Below are 18,378 nucleotides of genomic sequence, written 5' to 3'. Positions count from 1 at the left end.
AACCCAAAAGAATTATACACAGAACTGAGAAACAAAGCAAAAGAAATGGAACCACCACAAAAAAAAATAAATAAATAAGACACATTTTGGAGAAATACTTATGAATACCCTGGGGAACACAACAAAGATGCTGAATGGATATACAAATTAAAAGAAACTGTAAGGATTTCAAAAGTACAGGATATGAAATGGGATGAAGTAACAGCAAGAGAAATCAAAACAAAAATGAAAGAAAAGCTCCTAGTCGGAAAACCCTAGGCCCAGATGCAGTACCCAACTTGTGGCTAAATGTATTAATATCTTTACACAAACATTTAGCTCTGAGTAAGAATTACCTATATGTGCATCCAAAACAGACACTAACATGGTTAACAGCAGGAAAAACGTTATTCCTCCTTAAGAGTGAACCTGTAATCCATCCCAAAATATACAGGCCAAGAACTTGCCTTCTGACAATGTGCAAACTATATACTGGAACTGATGCAGGCAGAGTTTATAATCACTTAGAAGAAAACTCAATTATGGCAATAGAACAAAAGCTTAACAAAAGAAAGTCATAAGGAACAAAGTATCATCCTTTGCTAAATAAAGACAGCATAATGGAGAACCGTAAAAACCGCATTCATGGATAAAGCAGTGCTTACAGATGTACAAGATACATCTTACATTGATCAGTTACATTACAGTGACAAACCACTTTGCAGTTAAGCCATGACAAAGAGCAAATTTATATCCCAGGGACACAAATTCAAAAGGGAGTATTCCCGGTGGATTCTTTTTCACCACTGCTGTTCTGTCTTGCCCTTAACCCATTAAGCTGTTTACTTAACAGATTAGATCTTGGCTACAATTTGGCTCCCAGAAAATAACATTGCTTAAAGACTTCTATCTACTTTTTGTGGAGGACTTAAACTGCAAAGTTAACCAGATTGAGGAGTTGAAAACACAACCGCAAGTGGTTAAAACTTTTCAGATGATACAAGAATGCTATCTGGTTTTGATAAATGTGCAAAAGCAATGTTTAAAGCAGGAAAGTTACAGTACCAAGAAAATATCAATCTGGGATAGAAATGTGATATAAAGGAACTTGAGCAGGAAGGAATTTATAAATATTTGGCAGATGATGAAGAAAAGGCAATAAAACATGAACAAATGTGAATAAAACTCAGTAAGGAATATGTCAGAAAACTAAAATCAACAGCCTTAACATCATTAAAGTCCAAGCTATAAACAAGTTTGCTCTTCCTGTTCTACCTTAACAGTTTTTGTGGGATTGACTAGCCCCCAAGAGGTACTAGATCAGCTGGACAGAAAAACAAGAAAAATGTTTCATGCTTATCAAAATGATACAAGTTATATATTCCACGCTCTGAAGGAGGTATGGACCTCCTTAAAACTGATAACATGTATACAGTCGAGGGAAATGTATATATATTTGCTGATCTCATCAGATCCAAATATAGTCAAAGTTTTAAAACGTGGGAAGAGCAAGTCTAAGATGACCTCTCCACTTAGTTCAGCAACAGCAAACCGGTGTCAAGCAACAATGGAAATCAAACCAGAAGGAAACAAAAATCACACATTACCAACAGCTCAAAAAACAGATGCGAGAAAACCACATATAGTAGTCCATGAGAAAAAGATAACTGTAATATTGATCACAGAAATCGCTACACCTAGTGATTACAATGTCTCACATACACAGATACACAAAGTCATAAAATATCAGGATTTGCAAGTAGAAACATTGAATAATGTGCAAGAAAGATACATGAAAGGGCAAAAGGTTGAGGTGTATCCATCTACATAAAGGATAAGCACACCTCAAGGCTGGTCAAATAATAGGACACGCTTGATCTATTCTACGTCCGACTACCATGTGAAAAATCCCTTACCATATCCTTGTTAGCTACAGCAGACCCCCACCATGAACCAGGAAAACCATAAATCATACCTGACTTTACTAGATTCACTTTCCATTCAGCCCAACACTATACTCATCGGTGATTTCAACTACCCATCCATTAACTGGGGAGTATACACAACTACTAACATGCAGGCTCTAAGATTTTTAGACTTTGTCAATACAAATTCCCTGGAGCAGCTAGTCTGCACTAGAATACAAATATCCACAAGAATACAAATATCCAAGACCTGGTAATCACAAATAGGTGGGGGGTGCAGTGCTTTCTTATAAGTGTGATGTCCTCACTGGTTAGATCAGATCACAATGTGATCTCCTCTGAAATAAATATGAAACTAGAACCCCCACCTAACCCCAAAACCTTTAAGAACTTTTATAAGGCAAACTACATCCAGTTAAGTGATGGCACAGCTAATTTCCAAGCTCCCCCAAACCCAGAAAACAAGTGCAAAGAAACAGCAGTACAAGACCAAAATAAGCCTATGACAAACCACAAAAACAAGACACCTTGGTATAAATAGGCTATACAACAGAAATAAAATTCTGTCTACAAGTAGCAAAAATGTGCACAACAGAGCAAAAACTCCATCATTAGTCTAAGCAAGCAAATTAAAAGCCTAGTCAAGTCTTCAAAACCAAATTTTTAGGTAAAAGTAACCTCCCAAGCTTAGGATAACCATAAGATATCTCTGTAATCTTAAGGGCAACATCCAACAATGTGTAGGATTAGTTGCAGATGGCAACACCTATACCAGCCAGACAATATAGCAAATCTGCTGGGTAATAAATTCAGCTCAAATTTCATCTCCCCATCGCCTCCAGTTACCCTTGAAGAAATACCCTTCACCATTCCTCTTCCAGTTATCAGCAAAGAACAGGTTGCCACTGCACTCTCGTAAGCTAAAAACACAGCTTTCCAGGATGCCTCTTAAATAGCTTGAAACAGGACCTATCAGGTCGACTAGGATCTCTATGTAACCACAGACTCCAGATTGACTTTGTCCCCGTGGAGTGGAGGACAGCAACAGTCATCTCTCTGCATAAAAAAGGACCATCAAACAAATCCAGGAAATTATAAACCCATAAGTTTAACTAGTCTTATATGCAATGCCATGGAAAGAATAATCATGGATCTATGACATGGGAAACCTCCAAACACTGGACCCAACCCAGTTCATCTTTCCCGAGTGCAGGTCATGCCTGCTCAATCTGATGGACTTATTTGAGTAAGTCACTTGGCACCTTGACCTAGCTAAGGCATTTAACACAATTCTCCACCCAGGTCTTATAGATAAACTCACAAAACTGGCATAAATCCTACGCCACCAGATGGATAATCAAAGGGCTCATGGACAAGACACGTTACTAGAGTGGGAGACTCTAGCTCCAGCAAGAGGCCAGTTACTAGTGGTGTGCTACAGGGCTCATTGTTGGGACTGCTTCTCTTTGGAATACATTTCTCAGAAGTCAAGGTTAACGTAGAAGGCCTTTGGCTAAGTTTGCTGATGACTGCAAGCTGGAGGCAATCACTGAATCCCCCAGTGATGTAGATATCCTTCAAAAAGGTCTGAAACAGACAAATGATTGGTACCAGAGTCATGTCCTAACACTAAATGCAAAATAAAAAAAATGCATCATAACCTTTGGGAAGCATATACCCCTGCAAATTACAGCAGTAATAGCACACCCCTAAGAGTGGACCGAGAAGTGAGAGATCCAAGTACTCAGACAGCAGCCTGAACTTTGACCAGCATGTACCCACAGTGGTGAGGAAATCCTTCTATGTGGCGTGGCACTGCTTATAAGTAAAGGAATGACATCCAGATCCAAGGAACCTATAGCCCACTGTACTCAGCCCTCATCAGACCAATAATCAAGTACACTGCACTGTGCATGTATTTAACCAGGCACTTACAACAGCTGGAGCAGTCTCAGAGGATCCCAACACAAAAAATACAGGGCGTGAACAAAATCTCCTATGCAGATCAACTAAAAGCCCTATCCCTTTACTACGTCTCCTACCAACTATTAAGAGGCCCTGTATGCCTAACCTACAAGGCACTCCCATATCATGCATATTATGGGATTATTATTAAAACTTTTCAGCAGTAGGGTAGCAACTTTTCTGATAAAATTATTCATTAGACTCATTATTGAATATAACTCCTTTACTTGTTCTTATTCAAAGTGTGACCTTACATTGTTCAAAAGTATCCATAGGAAGTTTATGAAAAGAATAAGCAATTGCAAAACATTGTCTTAAAGAGCACTCCTAGAAAAACACAATATATATTAAATAAGTTATCTCTGACTATGAAGTAGAGTGTGTTTAGTGTACTGTGTGCTCCGTGACGAAAAATTCCACTCTTATTAAATATTGATAAGCTACAGACCAATAAATCATCTCAAGGATGTAAGTATACTTTACAAGTTCCTAAATATAAAATGGCTTTGAGAGCTAAATTTATACTTCCTTACATTGCTAGTTTCTGGAGCAGGCTGCCTCTGTATTTCAGGTGTACCTCTCAAATTGTTTTTAAAAAGATATTAAATACTTTGTTTGGGACTACAATTTATTTCTTTAATTTGAAGCATGCATTTTGAACGCTATGCAGTACATTCAAACTATGAAATGACTGAAGAAACTATACAAACAAAATTATAGCCAACCCTGAAACCATCTATACAAGTATTGAAAGTTTAATTTATTAAAATGTCTTTTAGCCTGGCTACATTGCACAGATATATAGAAACCTGATCGCCACCAGGTGACTGGGATTCATTTAGTGGAGGGGAGAAGAGCTGTGTAAAGGGGTGTGGCCTGTACACCTCTTCCAGGTGCGTGGAGGGGGTGATACTGCACACCTGAAGGCACCACAGGTGGTGCAGTCTCTCTGATGGAGACAAGAGAGGCCATAACTTTCACTTCAGGAGGAGGACAGGGCACTTAGATGAAACATTCCCTTCCAAAACTGAGGCAATATCATTTTTCATAGGCCTGCTGCATTATTCTTCCCAATGCTTCACCAAGTGTACACATGAGAGATACACCCATCAAATCTGCATTGTTTGGAGTGACTGGCCACTGCCTTTCCACCTCAAAACTGAGACAGAACAGACCACTACTGTGGAGTCTACCTTGTAGAAGGTTATGGAGGCATACAACATTTGTCCTTACAAAATCTTCTACAGAATGGGCTTTTTTCTATACTCTAGAAAAGGGCGGGTGGGAGTGGTTAGTAAAGAATCACATGGACATTATTTAGCATCCATAGCTCAGGGAAGCCCAGTTATATGTTCATAACACTTTCTAATAATTAGCCTGCTTTCAGGGATCACATCCTCAGTTCATTTTAGACTTTGTATGCATATATGGATTTAAATACAGCTAACCTGCTAGATATTTCTTAGAGGGTGGTACGAACTACATATATTTACCACTACCACATACCTCTCAAACTTTTATGGCCAGAAATCTGGGCAATAATGAAGAATAATAAACCACAATGGTGTCTCTGTATGGCAACTAAAATGTTACAGCAGTGGCATATTTGGACAACTGTTATCTTAAGATTTTAAGCACCATAGACAAACAAAATTAGTAAGTGAAACATTATCAGTCATTACTATTTTCCTATGTCTCTTGTTGAAAATTATGATGAATGAAGTTGAAAGATAAGAATTTTGTATTATATTGCATTTTATTTCCGTGATGAGAAGTAGAAGTACTTTGTGTCATCATTTGAGTTCAGAGACATATGATACTGATTTGTCCCTGGTCATTGATTTTGAGCACTTTGATGAAATGTATTTATCCACTTTTGGGGGTCTGTGTGATAGGCTTGCTCACTTGTATTTTTCATTTTTGGATGTGTATTTAACCCAAATATAAGAGAAAACAGTAAGCACAGACAGGTACTTAAAAACCCTTACACTATATATATATATATATATATATATATATATATATATATATATATATATATATATATATATGAAGAAAGACTATCACAGTATTGCTTAAATTTACTTTATTACTGTTTCTCATTTAAATTTAACTATTACTAATTAATATAATTTCTTCTACTTTTGGCTTTTCCCGGTCCGCACATGATTGGCAGTGGAGTTTTACGGTGTCGAGTTGCCAGCCCGGCACCCAACCTTCCGCAGAAGGCACACACACACACACACACACACACACACACACACACACACACACACACACTCAATGCCTAGAGCCAATTTAGAGAGTGTCCAATCCACCTACAGCATGTCCTTGGGGTGTGGGAGGAAACCAGAGCACCCGCAAGAAACCCACGTGACCACAGGGAGGACATGCAGACTCCGCACAGGAGGTACCCCAGCCGAGGATCGAACCAGGGAACCTCTTGCTGTGAGGTGGCAATGCTAATTGCTGCACCACCATGGTCGCCCTATTACTAATTAATTTAATTAATCAATAACAATGTTTTGCTACTCTGTATTACCAGCATCTCAATAAGGTCAGCAATACCGACATCCGTATTCTGAACCATGACTTAGGCACAGTTCAGTATTCTTCATTACCAAAATCTGGACAAAGCAAAAAATAGGGAGACAAAGGTCCAAAAATCAGGGAAAGATTTTAAATTACTGCTTTATAAACTTAGAAAGTTGCTAGAATCACAGCTTTTCGGTTAGCACGCATAGCCTGTCATCATTTACTGATATCAATCCCCAATGATTTGGCAGAAAACCACAATTTTTTTTTGAGAAACAGGCCGTAATAAAAGGCAAAAATATGGACAGTTGAGATTTATGCATTTTTTATCACACAGACCCTCAAGGCTGGATAATAAATGCAGTCATTCATTAGTTTCAATACCTTTGTTATCCTATTTGGGGTTGCTAGGGAGTCTAAGTCTAGACCAGCAAGCAATGGGTTGAAGGGAGGAAACCCATCCTGGATGAAACACCAGTCTGTCAAAGGATGAACATGAACAAATCAGGCACAATTTAGGGTACATCCTTGGGAATGCACTGAACACTGTTGCAACACAGGTTGACAGCAGCCTCTCTTTTGACCACCACATTGCCACTGTGGTCAGAAAGTCCTATGTGGCACATCTCATTACTAAAGGTTTTGCGTCCAGGAAGAAAGAGGTCATTGTCTTCCTCTACTCTTCCCTCATTAGGCCAGTCAGAGTACAATGCATCATTTGGCATGTACCTCACTAGATACCTGCAACAACTGGAGAGGTAGCAAAAGTACCTCACAAAGAGGATCCTAGGCCTTAAACAATTGTCCTATATGGACACTCTTAAAAACTCCAACTATTCTCTGTCTCATATCACCTAGAGGTGATCTCTGCTTCACATACAAAACCATGTTTGATGCAGCTCTGTTAGAAATGCTACATCTGAAGAAATCCCAATCCCTCCGCACCACACGCTCCAGTGACCTCAACCTCATTACCACAATCAACAGAACGTGCAGGAGGGACAGGTTCATAACCCAGAGACTGCCCTTGCTATGGAATAGACTTCCCATATATGTCAAGCAGAGCACCTCAATGGCCCTCTTCAACAGAAACCTTAATGAGTGGATGGGAAATAGAAAATTCACCCTGGGGATCACTCCAGTGGCTCTACTCGACAGAGGCACTGGGAACAAAGGTCGGGTGACACGATGTCAGGGTAATCCTGTGAGCTAGGTTTGCAAAGGCTCCAGTACCATTAGCCTAGTACACCTATGATTAACCATACCTCTCAACATCTTGGCATAAGAAATCTGGATATACAATAGACTCCTCCTTATCTGGTCTCCTCTTCAACTGTCCATCAGATTTCTGCTGTAGCCCTGGCTAAATGACAACAGACATTTGAGTTTTAGACTTCATACTCATTAGAAAAATGCATACTAACACAAATCCAGTTATTCTAGCTGAGTTATAACCTAGAAATGCTGTTTTGTATACTTTTTCTGATTAACCAGTCATTCGTTTATCCAGCCTAAGGTCCGGTCCCAGCAAGACAGGATAACAGGGAGACTACTGTAGTCTAAAATAATGGGAGAACAAAGGCCCCAAAATAGGCACAGATTTTAAATATTGATCTTATTATAGAAATTTTCTAAATTTAAAAAATGATCTTATACATTTATAAAGTTTATATAATAAGATTTCTGATAGGATGCATTTTCTGATGGAAATGAAATCTGAAGCTCGTGTATCTCATTACTTGGGGACTTCAATCTTGAGTGATTTGCCAGGAAACCACAATTTTTATAAGGAATAGACCAAAAATATGAGGTAAAACTTTGGATATTTGACAGGTATGGCAAGTACCCACGTGGAAGCAGGAAGGATAAGAAAAGTACATACAAAAGGCACACTAGTCAAGAAAAAGGTTTGACAAAAATGATAAATCATTTTATCCCCTCATAAACTGCAACCTTTGCATCCCTTTGTCACTTTAACATGGTGTTAAACAGGTCCCACGGTACAGACATAGAGCCGATACCACCTATCAAAAAAGATTTTGTCCTGGGTTCAAATTTCTTCTAATCGGTATAAAATCACAATCAGTCATACCTCTCAACCGTCCACAATGCTTAGGAACGTTTCTGATTTTGGTACAAAATTTAGCTCTGTCCCTTCCTAAAACTAATAATTTTAGTAGAAAAGCTGGTGGATTACTAAGACTTAATAAATAATATCAATAATACAAGTTACAGACTTATTTTATTTTAGAAAACTCATTATCAGTTTACTTTAGCTTATTCTATCAACTGCTCAAGTTACCGTAATACGATTGATAACCTAAAGTGTACCTGCTTAATTTTGGATTTGTACCAGACTCTGATGGTAAGCAGTTGAGAGCTACGCCTTGAGTACTCTTTGAAAACAGTTGAGTAGCCTAGAAAAATTAACTTGGTCAACAGTCAAAAAATAATACATAAAAAAAGCCTGTCCCTTGTCTGTTTTATGACACACGCGAATATTAGATGGACTATGTCTACCCTTGAAAGTGCTGTGAGCGAGACTGCAAGGTTATAAGCTACTGCTAGATGAAATAAAAAAATACGATCAGATGCACTTGTGCATATATCCTGTGTGGCAGCGCAACTTTGGCTGACTTCACCGTCAGTAATTACAACATCCCAAGCAACAAAACATGTTATTTTCTGTATGAGAGTGAACTGCTCACAGAGACCATTATTTCACAAAGCACACTGGGTGATTACAACATACCTGTCCAAGACTTTTGTCGTGGAACATAATAATATTTATTTCCTAAATGGTCCGTCCCAATAAGATGTTTCACCGGCCCAGCAAATATTTGAATAAGCTGTCGGAGTTTGTTCATTGTTCCAAATCACAGTCACAACTTCACAAAAAAAAAAACACATTTCTACTCTTACCAATATAACTAGGTACTACACGAGATAACAGACAGTCATAACCAGTGTACAATCTAGCTAACCCCAGCACTCAATGGTAACGACTAATCCATGCAAGGTTGTTTCTCATTGGCTACAAACACTGGTTTCTCCTAATATCATTTGCTAAACAGTCTGCCGGATTGTTTGACAATATGGCACGTCTTTACCTTTTTAAAGTATGGAGTACTTACTAATTACACCCTTAGCGCGACATAATCTTAAAATGTGTTTCTTTTCTTCCAGTTTAGTTATTGGCCAAATTATATTTAAAATTTCTTATGTGCGCAAGTGTTTGTCGCAGTAATTGGGTAGTATGACACTTAATTCAGTGTCTACCCATATGTACACAAATCAAACTATTATGTCTTTTATTTCTTACTTAAAATGTTAGGTTTTTTGTCGTCTCGCCAGATCGGTATTGAAGATCCTTTGAGACTGAAAAGAGCTGAAGCCACACGGAGGTGAGAAAATACAACTGTCAACTCAAATGCTGGTGTATTTTGTATATTCTTGCAGGGTTTCTTTATTAGCCCATATCGGTCATTGTTTTCACACATGGGCTGAAATTATTAAATGGTAGGCGTTTTAATCTCTTGAAGCAGTGGTGCTATGTCATCATTTATTTTCTCGTCCCGGATAGTCTGGGTATTTCATACTTTTCAGTATTAACGATGGTTTGTAAATTGTATGCAATCATAGCCAGCATCGCTTTACTTTAAATCTACCATTCTCGTTTAGAATGTTTTATTTTAACACTTGCTATGGATTTCTATTGTACCACATTTTTTATTTATGTATTAATTGATTGCAAACATCACAATTCTGGAATGACTTTGTTTATACACTTGTTAACCGACTAAGCCAGTTGGATATACGTGTCCTTTTCCAGGGGCAACCCGGGAGAACTGCTTGATCAAAGGGCTTGCTCCCTATCGTACCTCTCAAGTGTACCTCATTACGAGGAATGTTCCTCATTCTGGGTATTAAAAAGTCAATGTTCCTCAAAGTTCCACATTGAAAAGATTTGTCACACTAGGAAGCTTATAGGATGGTTAGAATGTGATATTTTTAATTATATGATAGTTATTTTAATGAATGAGTATGATTCAGTTCTATTTACTAAGGATATCAGTTAAAAAAATGTTAGCACTGAATGTGTGACAGACCCTTTCAGTGTGGAACTTCGAGGAACATGAATATTTTAAGGCCCCAAATGAGGAACATTCCCCCTAATGAGGTACACTTGAGAGGTATGATGCTGCCTATCCATACAGCTCAACTCCTTAGGGCACGAAATCTGGGCAAAGCTTAAAATAATGAGGGGACAAAGCCCTAAAAATGGGGACGGATTTTAAATATTGTTCTTACTAACTTAGGAAGTTGTTAGAACAACAAGATTTGTCTTAGCATGCGTTTTCTGACGGATACAAAGTCTGAAACTCGAATGTTTGTCATTGTTTATTGATGTCAATCCTCAGTGATTTGCCAGAAAAACACACATTTTATGAGGAACAGAACAAAAATATGAGGCGAAAATCTGGACATTATGTGAAAATCTGAACATTTGAGAGGTATGTCCCTGTCACACAATAGATTGAGATGGAACCTTGCACTGTTATGTAAAGTGAGCAGCTCATTAAATGCTTCGAGATTATTTCTGTGCTGACCAGCCTTACTAAATTTGTGTTGAAATACTGGAACACTCATTAACATAGTAAAAATAGAATTTATTGCAATAGTTAATCTGCAAATATTGCAGTATTCTGAAAAGTTATAGTGATGAATGTATGCATTTGTACTGTATGTTTTCTGAAAAATTATATGGTGCTGCTTACTGTGATGGATTTGAAGTCTTCTTAAGACACTCAGTCTTGCTGGCTGGATTCTGCTAAAAATCAAAGTCTGGTTATATTTGCATTCACAGTCTGTTGCATACAGAAACTTGCAGAATATAAACTGATGAGCGAATATACTTTGCAGCACCTGTCTTTAAGAGCAGTAACCAATAACATTTATAATAAACCACATGTACTTCTGTTACAGCTTAAAGTACTGTTCCATTTTACTTCTCATATAGTACAGATGATGTGAGAGAAACATTTACCTCGAGACAAATGTGTCTCAACCAATACCGCTAACATAACTGGATTCATACAGATTTTTATATACAATTTTAGTCATGCACATACATATACATTTCCTCTTGGTATTCTATTTTGGAGAATTGCTCATCCTGTAGAAACAGTACTAATTGTTGCAGATGCTGTTGCAAATGCTGACTTGATAATATTATTTTTAAGCTTCCTTGTTTAACAATGTCTTGTCACATTTTTGCTGAATTTATAAGAAGCCAGCTTTTCTGACAGTGTGAACATCCTGTATTCTATTTGGATCTTTGTATAAGAACATCTATTCTTGTGCCAATGCTGATAAACATGTCCTGTTGTCCATGCAGAAAAACGTGTTTTTGAGGAAACACATTGTCACAGTGTCATTGTCCATTCTTTAAAAGCAGATTTTGCATTTTTGCTCTTGCATACATCCTGTTTTTAAGTTTGTAAGGGAAAAATGGCCATTCAGCAGATTCCTTAGTTTCCAAGCCATGGTCATTTAGTATGAATGCTGATCTGATCACATATTACTAAACTCTCTGTTTCTGCATTTAAGCAAGCTTTATTTTATACCTTATTTATGTTACATATTTGTGACAAAATTACTTTCAACCTTAAAACCCTGTTGAGCATAATCTTACATTTTCTATATCTGCATTTTATACTTTTATAAATTGTGAAAGTATTTGCCATAGTAAAAAAACGATCAAATTGCAACTTTTATACAGTACAGCAGATAATAAACAGCCAATTAGAACTATATATTTTTGTTTGATCTGCAGTGTCAATTCCATGCAATGCATGCTGGAATATTTATTTACTTTATTTTATTTTATGTTACATTTGTTTACTTGGAAAGTCTGACTGGGTGTGAGCCCATTTTCAACGGAGGCCCTGGAGAAAAGCTCCACATACAAAATAGACAACATTATTACAAAGACAAGTTGGGCAAATTATAAAAAAAGAAAAGTCTTATAATCCAAAATTATGCAGTGTATAGAAGTATATTGACAAAATAGGAATGTTACACTTTAAGGAAAATACAAGTCAACACTGTATTGGATAGTAGTTAGAGGGTAGATGTTCAAAAAGACTGCAGTTATACAACTTGGAAACCCCATTAAATGGAAATTAGAATTTCTTGCAGAATTAGTGGTGGTGCAGCGGTAGCGTTGTTGCCTCACAGTAAGAGGTTCTCCCATTCGATTCTCGGCTGGAGTGCTGGGAGTGCCTTCTGTGTGGAGTCTGCATGTCCTCCCCGTGGTTGGGTGGGCATTCGAAAGACATGCATAAATGGGCGTGCCTTCACCTCAGCGTTCGTGAAAATCTACTGCCAGTCATTAGCGGACCGGAGGTCCGCTGTGGTGACCCCTAACCGGGAAAAGCCAAAAGACAACAACAACTAATTTCAAATAAGTTACAAAACACAGTTTAACTAAGATTTGATTAGCTTGTGATGGCCAAGCAGTACACAGTTGTGCATGCTCACTGGCTGCAGAACTCTAAAGCTGAAAAAGAAAATGTGTTTTAATTTAATATGATGGTATAGTAGAAGTACTGTGTATTACAACTTTTGCATTTAAACTCTATAGTTTTGTTCACTGTTAATGCTAGTATTACTGAAGTTAGATAAGTTAATGTAACCAAGCTTAATTTAACCCCTATGCTGTCCGCTGGATTGGAACTGGGCATCCATCAGACCCCAAGTAGTGAAGATTGCTAGTGCTTTCTTTAAATGTAAAATTGTAACTAGTGGGGTACCACAGGGATCAGTGTTGAGCCCTCTTCTGTTTGGCATTTATTTTGCAGACATCCAAGCCAATATCCTTGATGTGTGGTTGACAAAGTATGTTGATGACTGCAAATCGGGCACTGTTATCTGCTCAGTCACTAAAACTAAATTGCTGCAAAAGAGCTTAAATATGTACATACCTGTCGTACTGAAAACAGTGTCAAGTTAAATGCAAAAAAAGTATAGCATAGAAGCTTCCAGCCCAAAAGCTGTTCCCATTCTTCAGTCAGATCTAGAATAAAAGTCATGGCTACTTATTTGGACAACTGTCTCTCACATGCGATTATTATGCTTCCACCATAGTCAGGAAATCCTTCTATCTGTCCCACGTAATTTCTAAGGGACTTATCTTCAAGTTCTAAATAAGTTATCTATACCATTATATTCCTCCTTATCATACCCATAATTGAATACAGTGGCCCCTTTTGTATATACAAATTTGAGCATACTGCTCAACTGTGAAGGCGCCAACATTTTTTTGCATGAGGACTGAATTTTTCTTTTTACTGTGATGACTTGACCCATTTTTAGTTATCTACATTTGCTCTGCATATTTAATTTTCTATTTTATACAGAAGTATGGCCCAAGACACGGTTTTACAGAAAAAGAAAAAAAAATCATTTCCTTTCTCCACTTTTACTTTTGTACCTGTTATAGTCATTATTGTTTTCTCTTGTTTGACGTTATTTGATCTTTGTGGCCTAAATTTAATTGCATTTATAATCTTTACTTTAACTTTACACATCTGAAGCCTCATCTTTTTCAGATTGTTTTGCATTTCATAATTAGGACACTGTACTTTAAACAGTGTGTACAAATGCAGCAAACAATAACAAAAAGGAAAACAGATTCCAGGTCTCTCAACATAGTTTAACACATTATCTACCGTAAGAACAGCTTCTGCCCCATTGCCATAAAATAAATGTGAAGCAATGCAAATCACAAAACACAGTGTGATATTTTTTTTTTTAGTTTAGTATTTATAATTTGTTAACTCGCAAAAGTATTACTGACTAGTAAGAAGATCATAATCTTGGCTGAAATCTCAAGACACTTTTTCGTATGACTTTTGTCTGCTGAATAATTGTTCTTTAATCAGCATTCAATACAAGTGTGTGTACTTTATTATTTTTATACTTTTACTGTTAGCAAACTGTCAGGGTCCCACAAAGAGCAATTCTAGGTTTTGTATTTGAAAAAAATATATTTCTTTCTTTACTGAAGAAAATGTCAAGCAGAGGTCTTTATTTTGCCTTTGAAGAAATGTCACTGAAGAAGACCAGACAAACTCCGTACTACTGTATCTGTTATACTGTATTTGTCTCAGAACAAATTCTTGCCAAACGGTAAATTCTGTCAGAGCTATTTCAATTCTGTTGTAACACAGCTAGACAGATGAATAGACTAAGGCACACTTAGTCTAAGACGTCACCACAGAATGAAACATACTGTCCAGTTTATATACTCTTTTCAACCAATGTTATTTTTAATGTCCTTGTGACTTGTTCTTCTGGTTTCTGTCTGTGCCATGAAAAAGTCCATGGTTATTTCATGCCCTTTTTTGGTTCTCGCTGTATCTGAAGACTTCACAAAAGTCTCTCCACATCATCTTTGCTTCACTCGACCTGTCTGCATATATTGCCCACAGCTATATGTTACTAATATCTAAGCAGAACATAACTGTTCTTGAAAGCAAGCATATTATTTTGAAAACTGCTGTTTGGCCTTGCACATTTCCTTTCACTGTACACACAGTATATTGGGGAAAAGCATTTTAATTTACACAATATCTATCAGTATTTCCTAATATCTTCACAAACAACCTCCATCTAGCCATGTCTCTAATCTAATACACTGACAACTCAAGCCTCATTTGCTGTGCACAAAATATATCCAAATTTTAACTTACAACCCAGTACTCTTTCACTTCAGTTGAGTCATTGCTCAGCAACTGACAATCCTTCTAATTCCAAGTAAAACAAACTTATATCTATTCCTCCATAAAACACATAGTGAAGTCTTCCTCCTCTAGACTATCACCTCCCTAAGTAACACAAAGTTCCAGATTGTCTGGCACACTAAATTACTAGGAGTCACTATAGATTATAACCTCAACTATGGTCTTCATATACAACAGACCACCATAAAGACCCACCAGAAATTGGGAACACTTTACAGTACGTCAATGACAGCATCCAAAAGAAACCTATTGCATCCAATTTCCTGTTGCCAACACTAATATATGGGTGTAAAATCTAGACCAATTTATATGCCACACTAAAGCAAACTGGACTAAAGGTGCAATAAGTTGCTGTGTTTGCACCAAACTGACCTTATAAGACCCAGGAGTGCATTGCCATACATCAACTAAAATGGCTAGCAGTCCTTCACCAGCTCTCCTACTCACATTTAGTCAAGCTCCACAGTATTGTATATAAACCACAAAAATGCAACCCTGTCAGGAATTATTCAGCATTATTCTCGGACAAATTCACTTCCCTCACAAAATAAACTTATCCTCCATACTCAAGTCTAAAAACTCAGCTGGTGATTCCCTATAGTCAAATTATATCACAAAAATCTGGAATTCAATCCCACTTGAATTCTGGTCAGCTAGTACCCTACTCAGCTTTGAAACTGAATTTAAGCAGTATTAGATAAATGGCTCTGCCCTTGCTCAGCCCATGAATAACCTACTACAGCTTAACCATCACACCTGACTGACTACTACCAACAAAATGGACATATGCTTACCATGTGAATACTGGTTTCTCCTGTTATATTTACTGACCCAATTCAAGTTTTTTCCTCATTTAAGTCCTTTTCTCTCTCAAGCAGTACATGTTTTTAGTTTTACCATTCCTCCTCGCTAATTAACCCTGTTCATCCACATTACTCTTAAAGCTAATACTTTCACAATGCAGCTCTCTTCAATAGTAATCCTTAACTCTATAATGATAATTATCTTTTCACTAACAGGATTTAGCTCTACAGCACCTATGTTATCTGTCAATCCTCCACTTCTCTAATAGTATCTGCTTAACATATATATGTTTGTATAGGGTCTGTTTACTTTCTACTTTTTATTGTAAATTTCATTGAATATTGTATTTGTAATGGTTATGTCTTACTTTGTAATATTCTTGTGGAGATTTTCTCCCTGGGCCTCCTCTGAAAAGGTCTACTGATGCCCAGTCGGACTATCCCAGTAAAGAAATGCTAATAAATAATAAATAAATAAACTATCCTATTTCTGAGGAAATATTCCATATTGTTAATTTGAATTTTGTAAAACTTGAAGTATAAGTCTTTGGAATTCAGAAAAAGTTTTCATGTTATGATTGCAGGTTTTGCATGAAGACTGTCACACGCTGGGTGGGAGAGATTCAGATGTAGACTGAGAGTGACAATGGAAGGCCGTGAAATACCACAGCCTTCATAGTATTCTATTGGGAGTATAATGATTTGGAACTGAGCAACATGAGTACAATGAGGACAGACTCCAAATCCGACTTCAGACCAGTGACAAGTGGAGTACCACAGGGTTCAGTCCTGGGTCCTCTCCTGTTTGCTATCTACTTCTCTGAAGTACAGGCCAACACAGAAGGTCTTTGGCTAACGAAGTTCGCAGATGACTGCAAACTAGGAGCCATAAACGAAACTCCTAACGATGTGAACATCCTACAAAAGGACCTCACTGAGGCAGATGCCTGGTGTCAAAGCCATGGCCTCAAGCTCAATGCCAAAAAGTGCTTTGTCATCCCCTTTGGTAAAAACTCTGTACCCATGAACTACAACATAGGCGGTACTATACTAGTCTCTCCTTTGATAATCACATTGCCACAGTAGTCAGGAAATCTTTCTATGTGGCACATCTCATTACAAAAGGTTTCTCATCCAGAAAAAAAGAGGTCATTGTTCCCTTCTACTCATCACTCATTAGACCCACTATAGAGTACAACGCCCCTTTTGGTATGTACCTCACAAGACATCTACAACAACTGGAAAAGCCACAGAAATACCTCGCAAAGAGGATTACCGGCCTCAAACAGATGCCCTACGCAGACCGTCTCAAAAAACTCCAGCTTTACTCCGTCGCATATCGCCTACTCAGAGATGATCTCTGCCTAACATACAAAGCTATGTCAAACCCAGAGCTGTTGGACATGCTCCACTTAAAGAAATCCCAATCCCTCCGAGCTACACGCTCTAGGGACTTAAACCTTGTCACCACAATAAACAGAACATGCCAGAGAGATAGATTCCTGTCCCAGAGACTTCCCATAGTATGGAATAAACTACCTATCTATATCAAACAAAGCTCCTTATTAGCACTCTTCAAGAAAAATCTTGAAGATTGGATGGGAAATAGGAAATTCACCCCGGGGATCACCTCTGTGGCTCTGCTCGACAGTGGCACAGGAAAATAATTTCTTGGGTGGCAAAAGCCAGGGTACCTTTTTGGCTGGGCTTGTATAGTCCCCAGGGCCAATAGCCTAGTACCTACCTATGAATGGGAGATGCATAAGAGGGTGGCAGAATGATTCAGAAACGTATATGTTTTGTGCAGAGAGATGCTACCACCAGAGTTGTTGACCACAGTAAAATCCTGAAATTACAAGAAACAGACTGCAAAAACATACAGGGTAGCCACAGCATTAGTGAATATGTATATGCAAGAGGCTGCTGTTATTCCCGGTAGTCACACAGGTGCACATCATCAGGCTCACCAACACAGAGTCATCCTTCTGCATCTAACATGCCATGCCCGCCACGTCACAGAAATAGAGACAGCAAGCAGGAGCTGGTTGAGATTTGTCTCCCTCTGTTACAAACCAATGGGGTGTGTGAAGTGCTATCCCTATGGACACCAAGTTGTGTGGCTTTCAGAATACTAACTACAGGGACCTTTCAACTTACAGCAGGGAACATGGGTGTTCGTAGGCACCTGGCTCAAGGATACACCATATGTGGTGGGAGCATATTTTGTTCCCATGCATCATAGAAAAGAGAAGCAACACTATCAGGTCATTTTGTGAAATAGCCTATTTCTCTGAGGTACAGGAAGCTGTAGACTGCACTCACATTGCAATAAAGGCCCTACAAGGGGAGCAAAGACTATGATGT

The 18,378-nt window shown here is 37.9% G+C and overlaps 2 protein-coding genes across 2 annotated transcripts in view; one reads left to right on the top strand and one right to left on the bottom strand.

Annotated features, from left to right (window-relative positions):
* NDUFAF2 (NADH:ubiquinone oxidoreductase complex assembly factor 2) overlaps positions 1 to 9,413 on the bottom strand; it is a 1,030,824-nt gene extending 1,021,411 nt beyond the window's left edge. Inside the window, exon 1 of the mRNA XM_044063816.1 lies at positions 9,157 to 9,413. Within this exon, the coding sequence (XP_043919751.1) occupies positions 9,157 to 9,271 (115 nt within the window). The 5' untranslated portion in view covers positions 9,272 to 9,413. The remainder of the gene's footprint in view (positions 1 to 9,156) is intronic.
* A 77-nt stretch (positions 9,414 to 9,490) lies between these two features.
* ERCC8 (ERCC excision repair 8, CSA ubiquitin ligase complex subunit) overlaps positions 9,491 to 18,378 on the top strand; it is a 747,007-nt gene continuing 738,119 nt past the window's right edge. Inside the window, exon 1 of the mRNA XM_044063815.1 lies at positions 9,491 to 9,808. Within this exon, the coding sequence (XP_043919750.1) occupies positions 9,732 to 9,808 (77 nt within the window). The 5' untranslated portion in view covers positions 9,491 to 9,731. The remainder of the gene's footprint in view (positions 9,809 to 18,378) is intronic.

Source organism: Protopterus annectens, chromosome 2.part2 (genome assembly GCF_019279795.1).
Source record: "Protopterus annectens isolate FY-2018-M chromosome 2.part2, PAN1.0, whole genome shotgun sequence".
NCBI classification, from domain to species: Eukaryota; Metazoa; Chordata; order Ceratodontiformes; family Protopteridae; genus Protopterus; species Protopterus annectens.
The sequence above is the reverse complement of the archived record's forward strand: the minus strand, read 5'-3'. Positions and strand labels throughout refer to the sequence as shown.